General features: G+C 33.5%; 2 protein-coding genes across 2 annotated transcripts; both read right to left on the bottom strand.

The window, feature by feature from the left end:
- Positions 1-3575: 3575 nt before the first annotated feature.
- On the bottom strand, positions 3576-7802 carry LOC133817946 (cyclin-dependent kinase C-2 C-like). The gene is made up of 9 exons (XM_062250599.1): positions 6784-7802; positions 6071-6355; positions 5662-5979; positions 5349-5576; positions 5109-5206; positions 4747-4852; positions 4041-4517; positions 3816-3948; positions 3576-3693 (listed from the first exon to the last, which is right to left on the bottom strand). The coding sequence occupies exons 1-9, from the start codon at positions 7093-7095 to the stop codon at positions 3686-3688; spliced, it is 1965 nt and encodes a 654-aa protein (XP_062106583.1). The 5' UTR covers positions 7096-7802; the 3' UTR covers positions 3576-3685.
- Positions 7803-9300: 1498 nt separating this feature from the next.
- On the bottom strand, positions 9301-12937 carry LOC133817947 (probable WRKY transcription factor 3). Its single transcript, XM_062250600.1, has 4 exons — positions 12323-12937; positions 11255-11997; positions 10977-11135; positions 9301-9822 (listed from the first exon to the last, which is right to left on the bottom strand). The coding sequence occupies exons 1-4, from the start codon at positions 12764-12766 to the stop codon at positions 9654-9656; spliced, it is 1515 nt and encodes a 504-aa protein (XP_062106584.1). The 5' UTR covers positions 12767-12937; the 3' UTR covers positions 9301-9653.
- Positions 12938-17652: the final 4715 nt, after the last annotated feature.

Below are 17652 nucleotides of genomic sequence, written 5' to 3'. Positions count from 1 at the left end.
AAATGAGAAAACCGGTTTAATGGAGAAAACTAATCAGACAACAAAAAGAAAAGCAAAAGGAAAAACGGTTTAATGAGAAAACCGTATAAATGAAATATAATAATAAACTTTTACCTAAAAAAAGAAAAAAGAAAGTATAAAAATGAAAAGCAAAAAAAGTTACCGTAAAAATAAAAAAATACTTAAAAAAAAGGTATATATGGTAATTTCCCTTTAAATAATTAGGTTAATAAAAATATCTATTTTTATTAATATTAATTTCTATATTTAATTTTATTCTTAAAATTAGGTTTTACATTGGTTTTTTTTACACATCATTAAATAATGGCACGTGTGCATACATGTGACCAATTACATGCCAGTTTGGTATCCTAGATGGCAGTTAAAGTCCAAAACATAACGGGTGCAATAAATATGTGACGGAATGGGATTTTGCCACTAAATTATTTGACTAGGGGGTTAAGTGTCACTAATCGAAGAAAAAAATAGGGTTTTGCTACAAAATTTCCAAATAATATTAATAAATTTAATTTTGTTATCAAACAACAACAATAATAATAATAATACATATAATTTGTGTGTGTTTTGGTCAAAATTAATTGTAATCCTCTCTTTATTCATTCAATGTTATTTTTATATCTTAAAATATTTTATTAAAAAATTTAAAATAATTTATTTACAAAAATACTAAAAAAAAATACATTTTACTTCTTGAAATTAAATTTTATTGTAATAATATTTTGAATAAATTATCTTAAAAAATTTCTTAAAATGTTTAAAGATCAATTTAAAATAATTAATTTCTTTAAACATTTTCAAAATAAAAATATTATTTCAAAAATTGAAATAGTATGTTTCAAAAAAAATATTTTAAAATATAACAATAATTTCAAATATATAAAATGAGGATATTATGTATCTTGTAATATTCGGTAAGACTATCTCTAATGAGAGATGTAAATATTATGTTACGTTTGACACACACACAAAAATATGTGATATATTTGACACAATTTTTAGCACTAGCTCAAATGCACAATTGTAAAATTTGATGCAAAAATCTATCTTTCATTAATGATATGAGCACCAAAATTATGTACAAAAACATTACATCAACTGACGTGACAATATTTTTTAAAACAGTGAGTCTCGTTTAAAATAAATATGATTAGCTAAAAAAAATTGTCCTATATATTTTATTGCTATAGTTAAAGATAATAATAAAATAATAAAGTAAAAAGTCTAGCATTTACTGCTGATAGATAAAGATAATACTAAAATAATAAAAAAAGCAAAAGAGTAAATAAAAAATGTAGTGTTTATGATGATGCAAAATATGCATTATGATATACTATGTATCAAATTTGACACAACTTTTAGCATGTGTCAAATTTGGCACAACTTTTGGCGCACCATTGGAGATGCTTTAAAGATATAACATCGCTAATTTGGTAATCCATTGGAGATACTCTAAAGATATAAAAGTGTAATTTAATATCATTAAAATTAAGTGGATGTTTAAGAAAAACACAAAAGATACAAAATGGTATATACCTTAATAAATTAAAGTATATTTGATTTTTTAAGGAAAATTTGTGGTGAAAATAGTAAGCAGCTTGAGAAGTTGCACTCAGTAAGTGGGGTTTTTTAGGCTATTTAGGATTTTTGACTCCCAAATTATGTCTTATATATTATTGTACCCCTGATTTTTCTCTGCTCTTAAAAATTATCATTGAAATATTCTCAGTGTTATAAAGTGAGACTTCGGTTAAGTTTCATCTCATGTGGCTAACGAATGCTGACATGACTCCTTGGTTATTGATGTGTTAGCACCACGTCAGCGCCACATGTGTAATTTAAAATAAATAATAATTTTAAAATGTTAAAAATATATTTTCTTATTAAAAATTAATAAATATATATATAAGATTAAACAAAATAACAAAAACATAATTTTCTTATCATTTTAAAATCATAAAAAAAAAATTTAATGATAATGTTTTAATTAAATCATATTTATTTAGGATTTATAAGAATTTTTTTTTTTAAGTTTTAATTTTAAAATAATAAGAAAAAAATATTTTTTTAATTTTAAATTACACACATAGCACTGATGTGGCAATGACAGATCAATGACTCAGGAGTCATGTTAGCATTCCATTAGCCACATGTGATGAAACTTAATAAAAATCCCACATTACAATACTTTGAATAATTCAAGGGCAATTTTTAACAGGCCAAAAAAATCAAGAGACAATAATGTATAGATCATAGTTCGGAGGACAAAATCCTAAATAGTTGTCTGAAAGGTTGTACTTAAGTCACTAAATAGTTTTTTTGGAGTCGAAAGCCTATTAGAAGTTTGAAATACTGTACTTAAGTCTCTAAATAATTTTATAGTTGCAAAAATCACATTTTACACTAATTTTGTCTTAATTTTAATAAATTAATAAAAACATAAAAAATATTATTTCTAATATTGATTCAAAAGTTCTAACTTAGTTTAGCTAAAATTAAATAATTTTTTTATGTTAGAAATTTTAAATTATTTTTTATTACTAAAAAAGATTTTAAATAATTTTTAAATGTATAGAAATATTTTATTGGATTCTTATTTTATTAATTAGAATTAAGACAAAAGGCTGTCATTCATGCTCTCAAGATTGCTAAAAACAGAGGTTGGAAGAACATGCAATTGGTGAGTGACTGAGATCTTGGTGGAAGAGAGTCTCCTGATTGGTCTCTGAACCATGTTTTGCTGGAGTTTGAAGGGTGCTCAATCATTTGAAACGTGTAATGCTATTCACTGTGTTAGAAGTTGTAATTATGGCATAGCCAAATGGGCTAGAGCAAATAGTTGTAATGGAACATTTGTTTTAGGGGACCTGCCCCAAGTGGCAGCGCTATTTTAGTTTTTCAATGAATTCTATTTTCCGGAAGAAAAAAAATTCACTTTAGTAATTATTAATTTGGATTTGGTAAACACAAAAATAAAAATATTATTTTTATTTCTTTATTTTTAAAAAATAAAAAATATATTTGATAACTATTTTTGTTTTTTGTTTTTAAAAACAATAAATAATAAATACATTTGATAGCTTTTATTTTTATTTTTTGTTTAATACTAAAAATGAGATATTGATTTGAAGAATAAAAAATAAATAAAAATGTCAAAAACAGTTTAAAAAAATTTTGAAAGTGAAAAAATTTTATTTTCAAAATTTAACGAATTTTAATTAAATTTTTTTAAAATAATAAATAAAAATAGAGTTACCAAAAATTATTTTATGTTTGATTTTTTTTTAAGTATTAACAAACAGCTCCTTTGCTACAAAAAATACTGCTTAGTAACTTAATTATAATCTTTATCCTTTAGACTAATTACTGATTTTTGTCCGAAATTTTACTTTTTTTTTAATAAAATTGAAAAATATAGTGAAAATGCTTCTGCTCATATCTAATAATAAATGATGATTAATTTTGATTGATGGTATATGAACCTTTCTTCTTTTTTTTTTTTTTTAAATTGAGCTAAAATCAAAGGCTTTTTGAAAGCACACTCTAGTTGTATATAGTTTGGTCCCCAATATTTGTCTATCAATTACACAAAATATTTACAGCATAATAATGGCTTTTGGGTGGATACTGGAAAAGGACCAAATCATGTAATGATAATCTCTGCGTGTCATTTCTCTGCAAAAAATAAAAAACAAAATCAAGATAAACCACATGTCAAGTAAACATAGAAACAAATAATGGAACTTGTACTGAACTAACCCAATTCAGTGTCGATGGTTATTTTTATCTATATTTACCTCTTTCAAACCTTGTTTTGCGAGCAGCTTGCCGTATTTGATTCTCATTCTTATGTAAAAGATCATCCATTCTATGTGGTTGCAACAATAGAGGTCCCGAGAACTCAATATGGTCTCCCTCATCATCATAATCCTACATTCAACTTACAGGTTTATATTGAAACAGACCACTCATACCAAAAAGACTTTTAGCAATAACTACAAATGATTTTTTTTCTTACTCACCAGGTGATTTGCCGACACAATCTTTTGGTACACATGATCCTGGGATTGAAAATCAGATGACTCAAAAAACTCTGTCTGATGGCTTAGACTACGCTGCTGCTTTCGCTCACGCTTGAGATTTACTATTTGTGCAAAGTCTTGATTCCCTTGCTTTGGTAACACATATGTGGACTTTGCAAACGAGGTGTCTAAAGCACTGAATTGGCTCTTTGAACCATCTGATACTGCTGATGTGACATCGTCTTTTCGCCTTGTTCCTGCAGCAGCCCATGCAAAGCCACTTGATGCTGAGACTGGTATTGGCCCCGAGAATGTAGTGTCCCCGCTTTGGTTAGTACCCATATCATGGTACTGGTAATTCTCTGATACTGTATCGAATGATGGTTTGAACAACTCTCTACGCAGATGACCTCCTTTTTCTCTGAGGACTAGCCCATCGTTGTTTTTGCGACCAATTTGAGCATTTTCTTGGGTCTCCTGCTCATGAAAACAAATCATTTAGTTTAAGATCAAAGCTACATTAGACTAGTATGGCCAAAAATAGGATTATTCCGTCTTTACTTCTACTTGCTACGTGCTTAAAAATCAATGATCACTAAATATGAGAGCTGGACAGCTCAACCAGTGCAGGTAACATGGTTACCCAAGATTTTTTCTTTTCTTTCAGTTACTCTAACTTGTTTATATAATTGTGTGAGAGAGAGACCTCTTTCGGTGCAAATTTACTGAGTCCGTTCTGTTGTTGTTGATAGGTTTTACGAGCTCTCCTTGGTTTCCTTGTTGCTCCTGACTGTCTAACTCCGGGCTTTCTCCTGTTAAGTGAAAAAGACAATTGTTATTTCTTCATTCAAAATATATAAATGAGTTCCAGTAGTGTCCTCTATCTTATGCAAGAGAATGTGATGACAGCTTAGTTATAATAGAAGAATTTTGTTTTGTTTTACGGAAGCAAATTGCCAATGCAGTGTGTGCAAAAGTAAATGCAGGATTGAAGTTTGAGAGGAAAAAATAGACAGTACATATATTTAAACCTGTTGTCTAATATCTAAAGACAAGAAAGAAGAATACCTTAGGACATCCTCACGATTTTTAGCATCAATTTCCTTGTTTGGTGGATATTTTGGCAGGGTTGATGGATCACATGCGTGAGGTTGAGTTCTGAAGTACTGGAAATGGGAAAGATGAAGCACATTAATTGAAACAACAGAAGAAAACATAATAAGAGATAGTTTTCAGTTACTATAATTTTGTTTAATGTCAAATAATACAATTAGCTTGTGCTATTACAGTATGCTCAATTAGATTTACCTGAGAAATAAGGGCAGAAGAGGCAGTCCCACGATCATGAGGATCTACCGAAAGAAACGTTTCAATCAGGTCCACGGCAGTTGATGGGAATTCTTTACATCTCTCCCTTAGGGAACTGTCATAAGGATGCTGAGGTTTGAACATGGTTGCGTGAGGAAGCTTAGATTTTTTCCAGTATTCTTCAGGGGGGGAACCGCAGAGCTTGAAGATTTTATGCAATTGTTCAACCTGTAAATTGACCCCAAAAAATGACCAAAATTGAACTTCCATACACATCTATGAAAAGCATCAAAATACAAAACGATTAGAGTACCTCAGTTCTTCCTTTGAGAATAGGCTTCCTTAGAAAAAGTTCTGCAAATACACAACCCACACTCCAGAGATCCACAGATACTCCATAACTCGTTGAGCCCATCAAGAGTTCGGGAGGGCGATACCATAACGTTACAACCCGGCTGGTTAGTGAGTGTTTGTTCTTTGCGTTGACAATGTTTGCCAAACCAAAATCTCCTAGTTTCAAAATCCCATCATTGTTCACCAAAATATTGGACACCTTAATATCTCTATGCATTATACCTCTTAAATGGCAATGCTCAATTGCAGATAATAGCTGCCTCATATAACATTTTACCTACACAAACAAAATAAAAAAAGCAGATCCATCACATCACAACGTCAAAAAAAAAACAATGTGGAGAACTGCGAAGACAAACAAAACTAACCTGAGCTTCAGAGAATTTAATCTCAGGAGAAGAGACTAGACCAGCAAGATCATGTTCCATGTATTCAAACACAAGGTATATACTACTTGATGATCCAGAAGTAATGAGACCCTCCAATTTCATGATGTTTGGATGGTCAAGTCTGCGTAAGATTAATATTTCTCTTGCCATAAACCTAATGCTTTCTGGTTGAAAATTGTCAAACCGGACTTTCTTTAGGGCAACCATTTTCCCAGACTCTACTTCACGAGCTCGGAATACACTACTATATGTACCTTGTCCAATCTACATTCCCAAATGAATACAATGAGATTAATCAAATGATCAACAACTGGGCAGTCACAACCCAAATTAACCCATCTATAATAGGTTTGAACCATTTGATTATATACTTCTTCAACAATTCACAAGTTACCTAAAAATAACAAAAATCAATAAAAGCAGTATATGATTGGGTTGGGTTTGGCCTCACATTTAGCTGCAATTTCTAGTGTAAAGAATATGCTTTTTCCTCCAAGCTGTCTTTGTTATTAATGCAAAACAATATTAAAACAAAACTAATCCCTTATTATCTTTAATTTAAGAATTCGTTTTATATTTTATTTTTCATTTAATGGTCTTTGACTCTTTTCAATCTTTATTATTTAATTAATAAATCATTCAATAAATAAAAATCACGACCAATCTCTTCCTTCCTTCAGGTACGTACGTACCTTCTCCAACTTCTCAAAAGAATCAGCTCTAAGAGGAATCCAACCATGAATGGCTTCCCCGGCGGCGGTACTGAGCCACGGCGGCCAACCGGCGGAGATGAGTTCGGCATCGACGTAGCGATGAGAAAATCCCATTTTCAAGCTAAACGAGCTCCTACCATGAGACCCTTCCTTTCTCGATTTCCGCAACTCCCATCCACGATCGTCCGATTTCTCCTCCTTACGATTCTCGTAATCCAATTTCGCCGAAATATCACCATCGATCGCCGGCGACGGTGTCGGGTCCGGTTGCTTCGAGCTTATACAACCCATTATAGTATCACTACTATCAATTAATCAACAATCCAATCACCGCCAAATCCCGAACCAGAGTCGATCCAAAAAAAAAATTGGGAGAAAAAGACCTAAAACCAAAGATCGACCCGGATTGGGAAGTGGACCGAAAAAGAAAAAAAAATCAAACAATTTCCACTCCCCCTACATTAAGCTTGACCCAAATTGGATTTTCTCGGGGAAGAGAAATTTGTTGGGCATGAGAAATCGGAAAAATAAACAAAAAATCGTATTTTTGGTAAACGAAAAAAATAAAACAAAATAAAAAATTGTTTTTTTGGTGTTTGTTTTGATGGGTTTGGGTCGTGGAATTTGGCGAGATGTGCGGAGATAGGAAAAAACGGTCCGAAAGCCAAGGATGAGATTGTGAGGAGAAACATTCGTGGGTCCGAAGTACTTCTTCTGCTTCTTCTCCCATGTCTGAACTTTATTTTATTTTTAGGGTTTTAGAAAAGTTGGAATGACACACCAAAAAAGAGAAAAAAAGGTAAAATGTAACCGTTTATGAGTTCTGTTCTGTCATTATTTTTCCGTTAGTTAGGTCTGGTTGGGGAGAGAGAAAATGTGCGAGAAAAATTAGTTCAGTCTCGTCCCCAATGGTGGTTGCAGACCAACTTCTCAACAGCTCCACTGCAACTTCACTCGTATTTGGCTCCAAGAAGAAGCTATTATTTTCTTTATATGATATATATATATATACACTGGTCCTGCTATCATCGTGGCCGTTCAATCACGTACCCCACTTTTATGGACGGTCCTGATTTAACGAAGATATAACACTGGATAAGTCAGCATAATTTTGTACGAATAATAAAATTTACAGTTGTAATTGAGAATAACTACTTCCTTCGATTGAGGTTTAGTTAAGGGAGTAGGAAATATGAGTTGGGCCCTCTTTTTTCATAATAAATTGCCTTTTTTGAGTAATGCTAGGTAAAAATTAAGTGTCAATAAATTCTAATCCGATATGGTTGAAAATAATATTAATTTTTTTAATTAAATTATTGATTTTTCTTCTGTTTTTTTTTTCTTTTGAGGTGGCTTGAATTTGAAAAAGAAAAAAAAAACTATAATAAGGATTTATTAGTGTTAAGGTTGTACTAGATTTAGCTCTTGTTGGCAACTTTATTTAGTCCTAAACGAATTGTTCATTTGTTTGTAGTTTTATTTAACGAAAACTATTATTAGTTTAGGTTAGAGTTGTCTTTGAAAAATAGATTTTTTGAGTGCGAGTCCAGATGAATGAGATTTTTATTTTCTTTTTAAAGAAAAAGCAATGTGAGATCATCATTGGAAATGTGAAATCCAAAATTTGATAATTGTGAAAGCAAAATTATTAGGTTTAATATGTGGTAAATGATGACTTATTAGGGGGCTCGTGTTTTACCAATGTTGGGGTTCACTTTTGTCTTTAAAGCAATTTATTGTGTTGCTTTTGTTTCTTTCATATCTTCCTTTTTTGGTAACCAAGATTACAAATTGAGCTTTATCCTATTCCTCTCGATTTGGTTTGCCCCAAAAGCAAAGCTTGCTTACTTGATTGATTGGAAATATTAGAGGAAATTGTACCCTAATAATTTATTAATTAACTCATTTTCTCAACTATTAGTCCTCGAATCTATTCCATAAAAAAAATTCTCAACTAATTTGACCCATAAAACTTTGCAGTTGCCAAGAATTCCTTTGATATGCATTCAATATAAACATCATATCATATCCCCCACCTTAACAAGATACTTTTAATACAGTGTATTATGTCTAATATTCTGTGTGACATGTCATTACTCTTTATCCATAATGGAAAATGTTACAGATAGACTTGAGAGTTATAAAAGTTTAATGACAAATTGAAATATTTAAATAAAACCCAAATTCAGAGTTTATCCATAACTTTACGTAGTATACTAAGTAATAAATTAAATGAAAAAGTACACAAGAAAATTTTAAAAAATAATTATTATTATTATTATTATTATTATTTATTGAAATCACTTGAAGTCTCCTGTTCCTGCATAGCTTTATCATTCAAAAGTGCACAACAGGGACCAGTGTGGTGTTCCAAACATTGATTTGATTTCAACTGCCGGTGGTGAGAAAAGAAAATCAGACCCCAACTCAAAAGAGTAAACAAACTAGGCCCCCAAGAACAGCAGAGTACAATAAGATAAATTTGGCCACCTGCTCTACAACCATCTCCCATTCTAGTGGGTAATAATAATAATAATATAAACAACATTTCATAGTGTATAATGTACAAGACCTCGAGCAGGGTATTGTGCCTGACCCTGTGCATAAACAAGTAAATAATAATACAAAAAAGGGTGAAAGAAACATACAAATCAGCAACTATTACCCCTTGTAAACCTGTCAAGTGATCTCATTTCTTTGCTAAATTTCTTCATTTTCCCCCCATGTTAGTTGATTGAAATTGACTATTCAACTTGCGCGGTAATTATGCTCGTCTTTCAGCTGCTGCAAAAGCACTTGTTTTTAATCCTTGTTTATAGTAAGCTTCTCAGCAACAACCTTGACTGGTTTTAACTATGTGCATTATTGTTAGCTGTATTGTGGCTACTATTCCTAGCTGCAGGAACATCGTGGTTATGCTTTCCCTCGTACGTAGTAATGACAGCTTTAGGGTCGGTAGAAGCTCTTTCAACATGTTTGCGAACGTTGCATCCCGTGCTAGTGCATTTGTAATAGCTCCTGAAATGAAACGTTTGAAGAAAAACTATGATGAAAGTACATCTACAAGGAAAAGAGAGAAATGTGTGGAAGAATATGTAAAGAAATTAACACACAAGTATCACGGAAATCATGCCAAGGCACAACATTACAGAGCAAACTAAAGCAGTTTCTCCATAAATAACTTTCTGGGAAGGAACCACCACATGAAATGTCATTATTGATGAGTCAACGCACAAGGAAAGATAAGGTAGAAACAGAGCACTGGCCTATTAAATGCGCAACCGATAAGGATGTCCTTTTTTAAAATTATTTTCCAAAACAGATGAAACTGTTTTGCAAGGAATAGAAAGTAAAAACTACATCAGCCCTTTAACCCAGCATCTCCACATGAAGGTTTCAAAAGACTTCAAAATTGAATGAAACCTTTAGTTGTCATCTCAAGACACTAGAGATAGGGCCCAAAAATTAATTAACAAAGAGAATCAGACCTAGGGTACCATTAAAAACCACTTTCACTGTTACTAAAACCATATAACTAAAGTAATTTTTTTAACAAAACCAAACATGAATTCAGTGCTTGAGGGAATCAAAATCTGTAGCAGTTTTTTGACAGTTTCTTTACTTAGCTTAAATTTCCACTTAAAGAGGTCATTACTTTAGCTGTTATTCTCAGTTTTGACTTCACCTTTTTTGCTGGAGAATCCAGATAACGTAAAGAACTGAGGCTGTATCTTGGTAAGATACCAGAAAACATACTATCTCTTGGGTGTAATTGGCAAAACAGTGTGAAGGAAAGTAAGAAAATATGATCTTTTTCACCATTTTACTTGATACTCCTTTTGTGTTTCCTCTATTTATTCAATTAATACTTTTAACAGTTTACTGAACTAACCAATTGGAAACATCCACCAGAGATCCAACTACATCTAATATTTTAATGATTTAGGGGATTCAGTCTACCCAAGTGAAAAGCTCTAAAAGAAATTGATATGGGCACAGAGAAAATTTAATAAGCTGGATCAAAATAAGATCTTTTTATGTAGCTTATGTGATTTTAACTAATAATATAATGGTGAAAAAAAATGTTTTTTGAAAAAAGAACCACATATAATGCAACTATTAGAACCAACCAAATATAATAAAAGTGCACAAATGCATGAAAAAGTGCCTACCTCGGATGAGGATTGCCCTTGACTACTTTCTGGCCATACTTGCGCCATCTGTAGCCATCGTCTAAAAGGTCAACTTCACTTCTTGTTTGAACGATGATTTTTGGTTCTGTGACTGTCTTGTGTGACAAGGACACCTCAGATGTTCCAACTTCTATGTTCCTGTACTTGAAGTCAATTTCATATAAACTAAGAAACATGATAGGAAGACAGTAGAAGAAGTACTAAGGGGTTTATTTCATTTTATTTTTGGCTTCAAATTAAATGTGAAAAAAGATTACCTTCTCTTCGCATTTGGCTCATCCGCATTCCCCTCATCTTCTCTGACGTCTGCATCAACTAAGTCTTCACTGTCACTCGAGCCTGGTACCTGTACAGGTGCTCCTTGAGCAGATTCACGATCCCTTTCATGCCCCAGCTGGGATTGTCCAGTTTCATTTGGCCTCTGCAAATTTCCACCATTCCTGTTCTGTGAATTCATTTCTGACTTAACCTGATTATTTGCATGTCCATTTGTATCATGACTATCTTTGGCACGCTTATTGGGTTGAGGCATTTCATGGTTATGCATCCCTTTGTATATAATCTCAGTTATCTGGCCGTCTGGAGACCGCTCAACCTTCTTTTTAACAGGGCAATTCGAGTATGTACACTTGTAGTAGCTTCGAGGATATTCACTACCCTTAACCTGTTTCTGTCCATATTTTCGCCAGTTGAATCCATCATCTCCAGGTTTATCACTAACAGCAGGAGGAGGTTGGTACTTCCTATCAGAATGGGAGGGCCCTGATGATTCCATGGCTGAACTTCTCTGCTCCGAAGTTGAGGGCACCGCCTGCTGTTGCTGTTGAGACACTTCAGACTTTATATACGATGGCTCAACTGACTGTGTGTGTGTCTCAGTAGAGGCTGCTGATACTAAAGAAGGCTTATATTCAACTTGCATGGGAAACTGAGACTGAGCAAATGCAGCTTGAGCAGTGACTTGTGCTAAGGCTTGCTGGTGTGACATTCCAAATGGACTCTGCCAAAATTATGAAGACAAAGCAAATGAACTACATAACTACTAGTATGGATATCGAATGAATCATCAAAATGGAAAATTGTACAATTCCTTAGTTTATAAAAGAGCAGAGAATCTTTTGTATGCAAACTTCAGCCTCAAGGACCCTAATTTACAGTCTAAAATACAAAAAAATAAAAAATCAAACATCCCAAATCTACAGATGGGGTAATACCCTTATGCCAAAAGAAACAACACATAATTATATGTACGGATTAAATAGCGGAACCAGTACGAACCCAGAACTGAAAATTTAACAAAGAGCAAATTTGAATAGATTATATACCGGAGGCGAAAAGAAGCCTGGGGAATTCAACAACCCAGAGGGGCTCAACCCAGGTGGTACCATGAACAATGGGGAGTTAGCAGCAACCACCAAATTCATGGGCCTACTCTGCTTAAACCCAGAATCCTTGTCCCTCCCATCTCCTCCTTTCGCGTAATTATCAGCTGAGTTATCGAAATTAAAAGTGGGTCTGGCGAGAGGCGAGGCAATGGCACCAGCAAGTAGCTGAGTGAAGGAACGGTAATCCGAATCTGGGCCACTATCAGCAAAGAATCTAGACACAAGGGTCAAGGGTCCCGGGCTCGCTCCAGCTCCACCGCTGAAAAAGGCTTCCATGGAAGGTCTAGGCGGGAGTGTCAGAGTGGGACGCACCAATCCCAGCGGCGGCGGCGGTACTGTTGCTCCTGAAAAAGAAACTCTTTCTGGGTCTTCGTTCTTTGCCATTGATAACTTAACTATGACATAACAAAGAAGAAATAATAAAGCTTCCTTTCCTCCTAAGATATCAACCCTTTTGTCTGAAAACACTTCTCTCTCTCTCTCTTCCTAAACGTGCTCACACAACTACCTTCGTTTTCTTCTATCTTTCTCTCTCTAAGAAATGGCTGAGCTTTTTGATGGTTTCGTGCTATCCTGAAACTCAAGTAGAAAGTCCCTCAAGTAATTATTTGAAAATGACCTTTTTTTAGTATTTATTTTTTTAAAAAAATTTGTCTTAAAAATTTATTTTTTACATTTGTGTCGGTATTGGCGGCTTATTTCTTGGGAAGTTCAAAATAAATTGTAATAAATGGGATTATACAATACACCTCTTGTCTAAAAAAGAAAAGAAAATTAATAAAGTTTGCTTCAATTTTAAAAATAATATATTAACAAATATCTAAAATAAAAAGAAAGCCAAAATTTCAATGAAGATTCGATGTGATTGACGTTGTTACCCTCTAAGACCGGCATATTAATAATAGGTTGTAATTAAATTAAAAGACAAGGAGGGTGTCCACTACCAAACATGTCACAATTTCTTCTCCTACTCTCTTTCCCTATCTAATATTAAACTACTCTCTTCCCATTAACTAAATTGTAATATTAATTATATCTAATTTTTCCTAATTTACACCCTTCTATAATATAATAATTGAGTAAGTTACACTATTTTTTCTTCATTTTTGGGTTAATAATCTCTATTACAAGTCTTTTCTTATCATGTGAAGTTTCAATTAAGTAGAATGAGATTTGAAATTTAACAGCCTTGAAACTCATGTAAGTCAAGCAATGTTTGATGAGTTTCTCGGAGAAAACTAGTAATCTTGATAGCTAGAGATGGAGAAGATTTAGAGAAAGAGAAGTGAATGATCAATTCATCAATTAACCCATGAACCCCTTAAATAGTATAAGACCATCATTAGACTCAACGAATGAGATTAGAGCAATTAAATTTAAGTTTTGAAACTATTTTACGTAACTGTACGAACTTTCCGTAACAGCCCAGGCGACACATCACCTAGTCCGTCTTTACCTAGGGTTTCAAGCTTTTGGCGACACATCGCCGACGCCTCTGTTTTGGCACTCCAAGACTTGTTTTAAAATACCTCTGTTGACGTGGTTCTTCGCCAACAGATAATTATACGAATAAACGAGATGGATTAGTGTTGAATAGTGAACCGTAATATGTAAATATTTATATTCCAAACTGGCGAAATTAGTATGGTGGGAAGGTTATCACTCTTTTCCTTTTAGGTGATTTGAAGGTTAAAATCCATCTAGTCCACCAGTCTATATTATTGATATTTCTCGAGTATTCCTTACAGAGTGTTTCTTTACAATCAAAAAACCAATCCCTTACAACGCCCAGGGTCTCCATATTTATAGGGAGAGGATATCTAGGTGTTGGTAAAGGGGGTCATCCCGTGACCTTCTTACCCATCTTGTCACTTCTGTGACACTTATGATTAATTCCTAAAACCTGACAATGAAGTATTGTCTAATCAATAAGTAAGGGGGATAATGGGTCATATGGCCCAAACCAGTTGTGGGGTGCCTGAACACACATGTTTATGCTGCGTGTTCGAGAATTTAGGAATGGAGTAGACACGTGATGTCTGATATGCACACGTTTACATTGCGTGGTTGACTTCACAAATGGTCGGGGGTGCCAGATCTATGTCGCACCTCGAGCTTGATGTAGCGCCAGCTCGTGATATCCATACTGCTGACCCATTGCCTGCAAGTATACTTGCTAACTCTTTGATTAGCTCGGGCTAAAGAGACGGAGACTCGTAACAGCAGCTCTGGGTAAACGGTTTCCACGTGGTGGATTGAATTATGCCATTTTCCAGCTCGCTAATAACTCGTGGATATTTAGGGCGTACAACCTCCAAATGCTCCAAAACTTCTTGGGTACTCTTATATACTCCAAATAAACATTTTGGACCCAAAAAGTTGATTTATAAATGCATATACCAAAAGTCAACTTTCACTTGTTGACTTTTGTGAAATCGTTATTGTTTTAGCACATCTTCGTGCCTAAACAATTTCACCATGTATTTAACCAATCTCAACGTTCTCCCACTTGGTTAAACACATCCTCACTTCTCTAGCCAACGATATTAGTGCATAAAGTAAAGTATCTTTTGGGTTTGAACTTTACCTTAGTGAAAACAATACAAAGCTTAAATTGAAATGCTAAGGTATTCTTAAAAGATTGAACCCAGCATTCCTAGTAATAAAAACTAGTAATGTCTCACACACCTGTATCTAATTACTTATGTATTTCCCACTGTTCGCGCTTAGCACTTTTAATGGCCTTGTGCTTGTCCATTTCATGAACTTTATGGGGAGAACCCCAACTCCCATGAGAGGCGACACCACCTCTAAGTTCACATAGGTGAAGTTTTTACAACATATTTGGTACCTTTAGAGATTCTTGTTGCACACAACTAAACTTCATTAAAAGCCCTAGGCTTAACCCTCACTCGGTAGCAACCAACACTAACCATCCTTGGATGGAACTCACAACTATGTTAGTGTTGAAACTATTCACTCAATGACTTGTTCTTGCCCATTGAACTCTTGCCCCCAATGTATACAAGTTTGGAGTTGGGTTTCCATCATTAATGAATATATCATTCTAGGAGTTTCAACCTCATCCCTTTTGAAGTGGAACTTACTAACCTCTTCGCAAGAGGTTTTGTAAATGGATCCGCTAAGTTCTCACTTGTCTTTATACATGAGATTGATATGATTCATCCTCAAATAAATTGTCTCACATACTCATGTCTTAGACTTATATGTCTAAACTTCTCTTGTCATTACAAGCTCTAGCTAATCTGGCTTGTTTATCACCATTGGGATATTCCTCATGAAAATCCCTAAGCCACTTGACCTCTTTGTCATTTGCCACTAGAGCTATAAACTCGGTTCAGTAAAATATATGTTTGCTTCTTTGGGCCCTAAGAAACCGCTACTCTTTTGAGGATAACATTCAACCGATGGTGGAGAGATTGTCTCCCACACTCGATATCCAACTTGCGTCAAAATATCCCTCAAGTATCTTAGAAAACATTGGAGATATAGCTTCTTGGTCCTAGGTACCCTAGAATTCTCTCAATTGTCTTCCAATGTTCAATACTTGAATTGCTAGTAAACTTACTTAGTTTACTAACTGCATTTGCAATATCCACTCTTGTACAATGAGTGGCGTACATTAGACTCCCTAATGCACCTGCATCCTCAAGTTGAACCACCGCTTTACCATTATTCTTTTCAAGCTTTATGCTTAAATTAAATGGTATATTCGCCTCTTTGATTTTGAGATTACTAAACTTGTAAAGCACTTTCTCAACAAAGAAATAGAATTGGAATGAACCACATTGAAAGATTTAGATGTCATATTATCATTGTCACTATCAAGAGCATAAAGTTTGATCATTCCCTCATGTGTATAACCCCTTTCTCACAAAAGTGTCCAATTTAGTCAAAGTGAGTTTACAAAATTCAAACTCCATTTTGATACCAGATTTACTCAATAGACTTCCACTCAGAATGTTTCTAGTCATGTCGGGAACATAGAAAACATTTTTAGTGTCACTTTCTTTCCATTAGTGAAGAACACATCAATGCACCCACTTCCAAATAACTTGGATCTCTTTTCATTTCCCATTTGTTCTTCAAGTCCCACCTTTGCACTTTCAAAGGTTTTGAAAAGAGTTTTGTCATAGGTTGCATGAATGGTGGCACAAGTATCATACCACCATCCTTGCACCTTTCTTTGGGTTGCATTAACTTCACTCAAGGTTGCAATGATCTCAACATCAAATGCATTGGCCTTGGTATTATTACATAGGTTTGCAATGATATCATCATCAAATGCATTGACCTTGGTATCTTCACTTTCTTTTGCATTGATCTCATCATCAATTGCATTGAAATGTTTATCTTCTCATAAGGTTGCATTAATCTCATCACTACATGCATGAACTATGTCAATTATCTTTAGGGTTATCATGCATTCCTCATTGAATGCATTATTCTCAATTAGGTTAAAATGCATTCCTCATTAAATGCATTAAATTTAATCAAAGTCACAAAGATCTCATCATCAATTAAAATGACCAAATTATATTCATTTAGAAGTGCAATGATCTGAACATCAATTGCCTTAACCCTAATATCATTATGGTTCATTTTTACAATTACAATGTCTCACACAATGATCAATAACTTTAAAAAAAAAAAACAAGTATAATAATAACCCTTGAATTGTTTATTAACATTCACCATTGTACTCTTAACACAACACAATAATCTCAAACTCACAAAAATATGGCAGCAAACACATTTCATTCAAATTATTGAAATTTACACATTTAGAAATAAGGAATTTTATGATACCAATATCCTTAAGCATGTAATCCCATTGAGTTGTCTTATCCTTTGTTGATGAAGACTTTGAATCCATATCCACATTCATGTAGAGTATTTTCAAATAGAACTTTCTTTGATTTTTCATGGTTATGTGTGCAACACAAACCAAATCTTGAAGCAATGATTTGAAGGTTGTAGAAAATGAACAAATTTCTATCATTGTTGATTATGCAAAACACAAAAATAAAGTAATTAGTAATTAGAAATAGATATTTTGATTGTTGGGAATATATGTGTAACGACCCAAAATTTCTAATAAGGCTTAAGGGCCTTGATTAGTGTGCCGGGAGGGCATGATTAGTATATGTGTGATTTTAAATGATTAAATGCATGAGTTTGTGGCATGCGTGATTATATGATTATATGAATATGATTAAGTGCATGTTTATGAGTATTAAATATGCATG

Source organism: Humulus lupulus, chromosome 2 (assembly GCF_963169125.1).
Source record: "Humulus lupulus chromosome 2, drHumLupu1.1, whole genome shotgun sequence".
Classification (NCBI taxonomy): Eukaryota; Viridiplantae; Streptophyta; class Magnoliopsida; order Rosales; family Cannabaceae; genus Humulus; species Humulus lupulus.
This window is presented reverse-complemented; position numbering and strand designations above follow the sequence as displayed.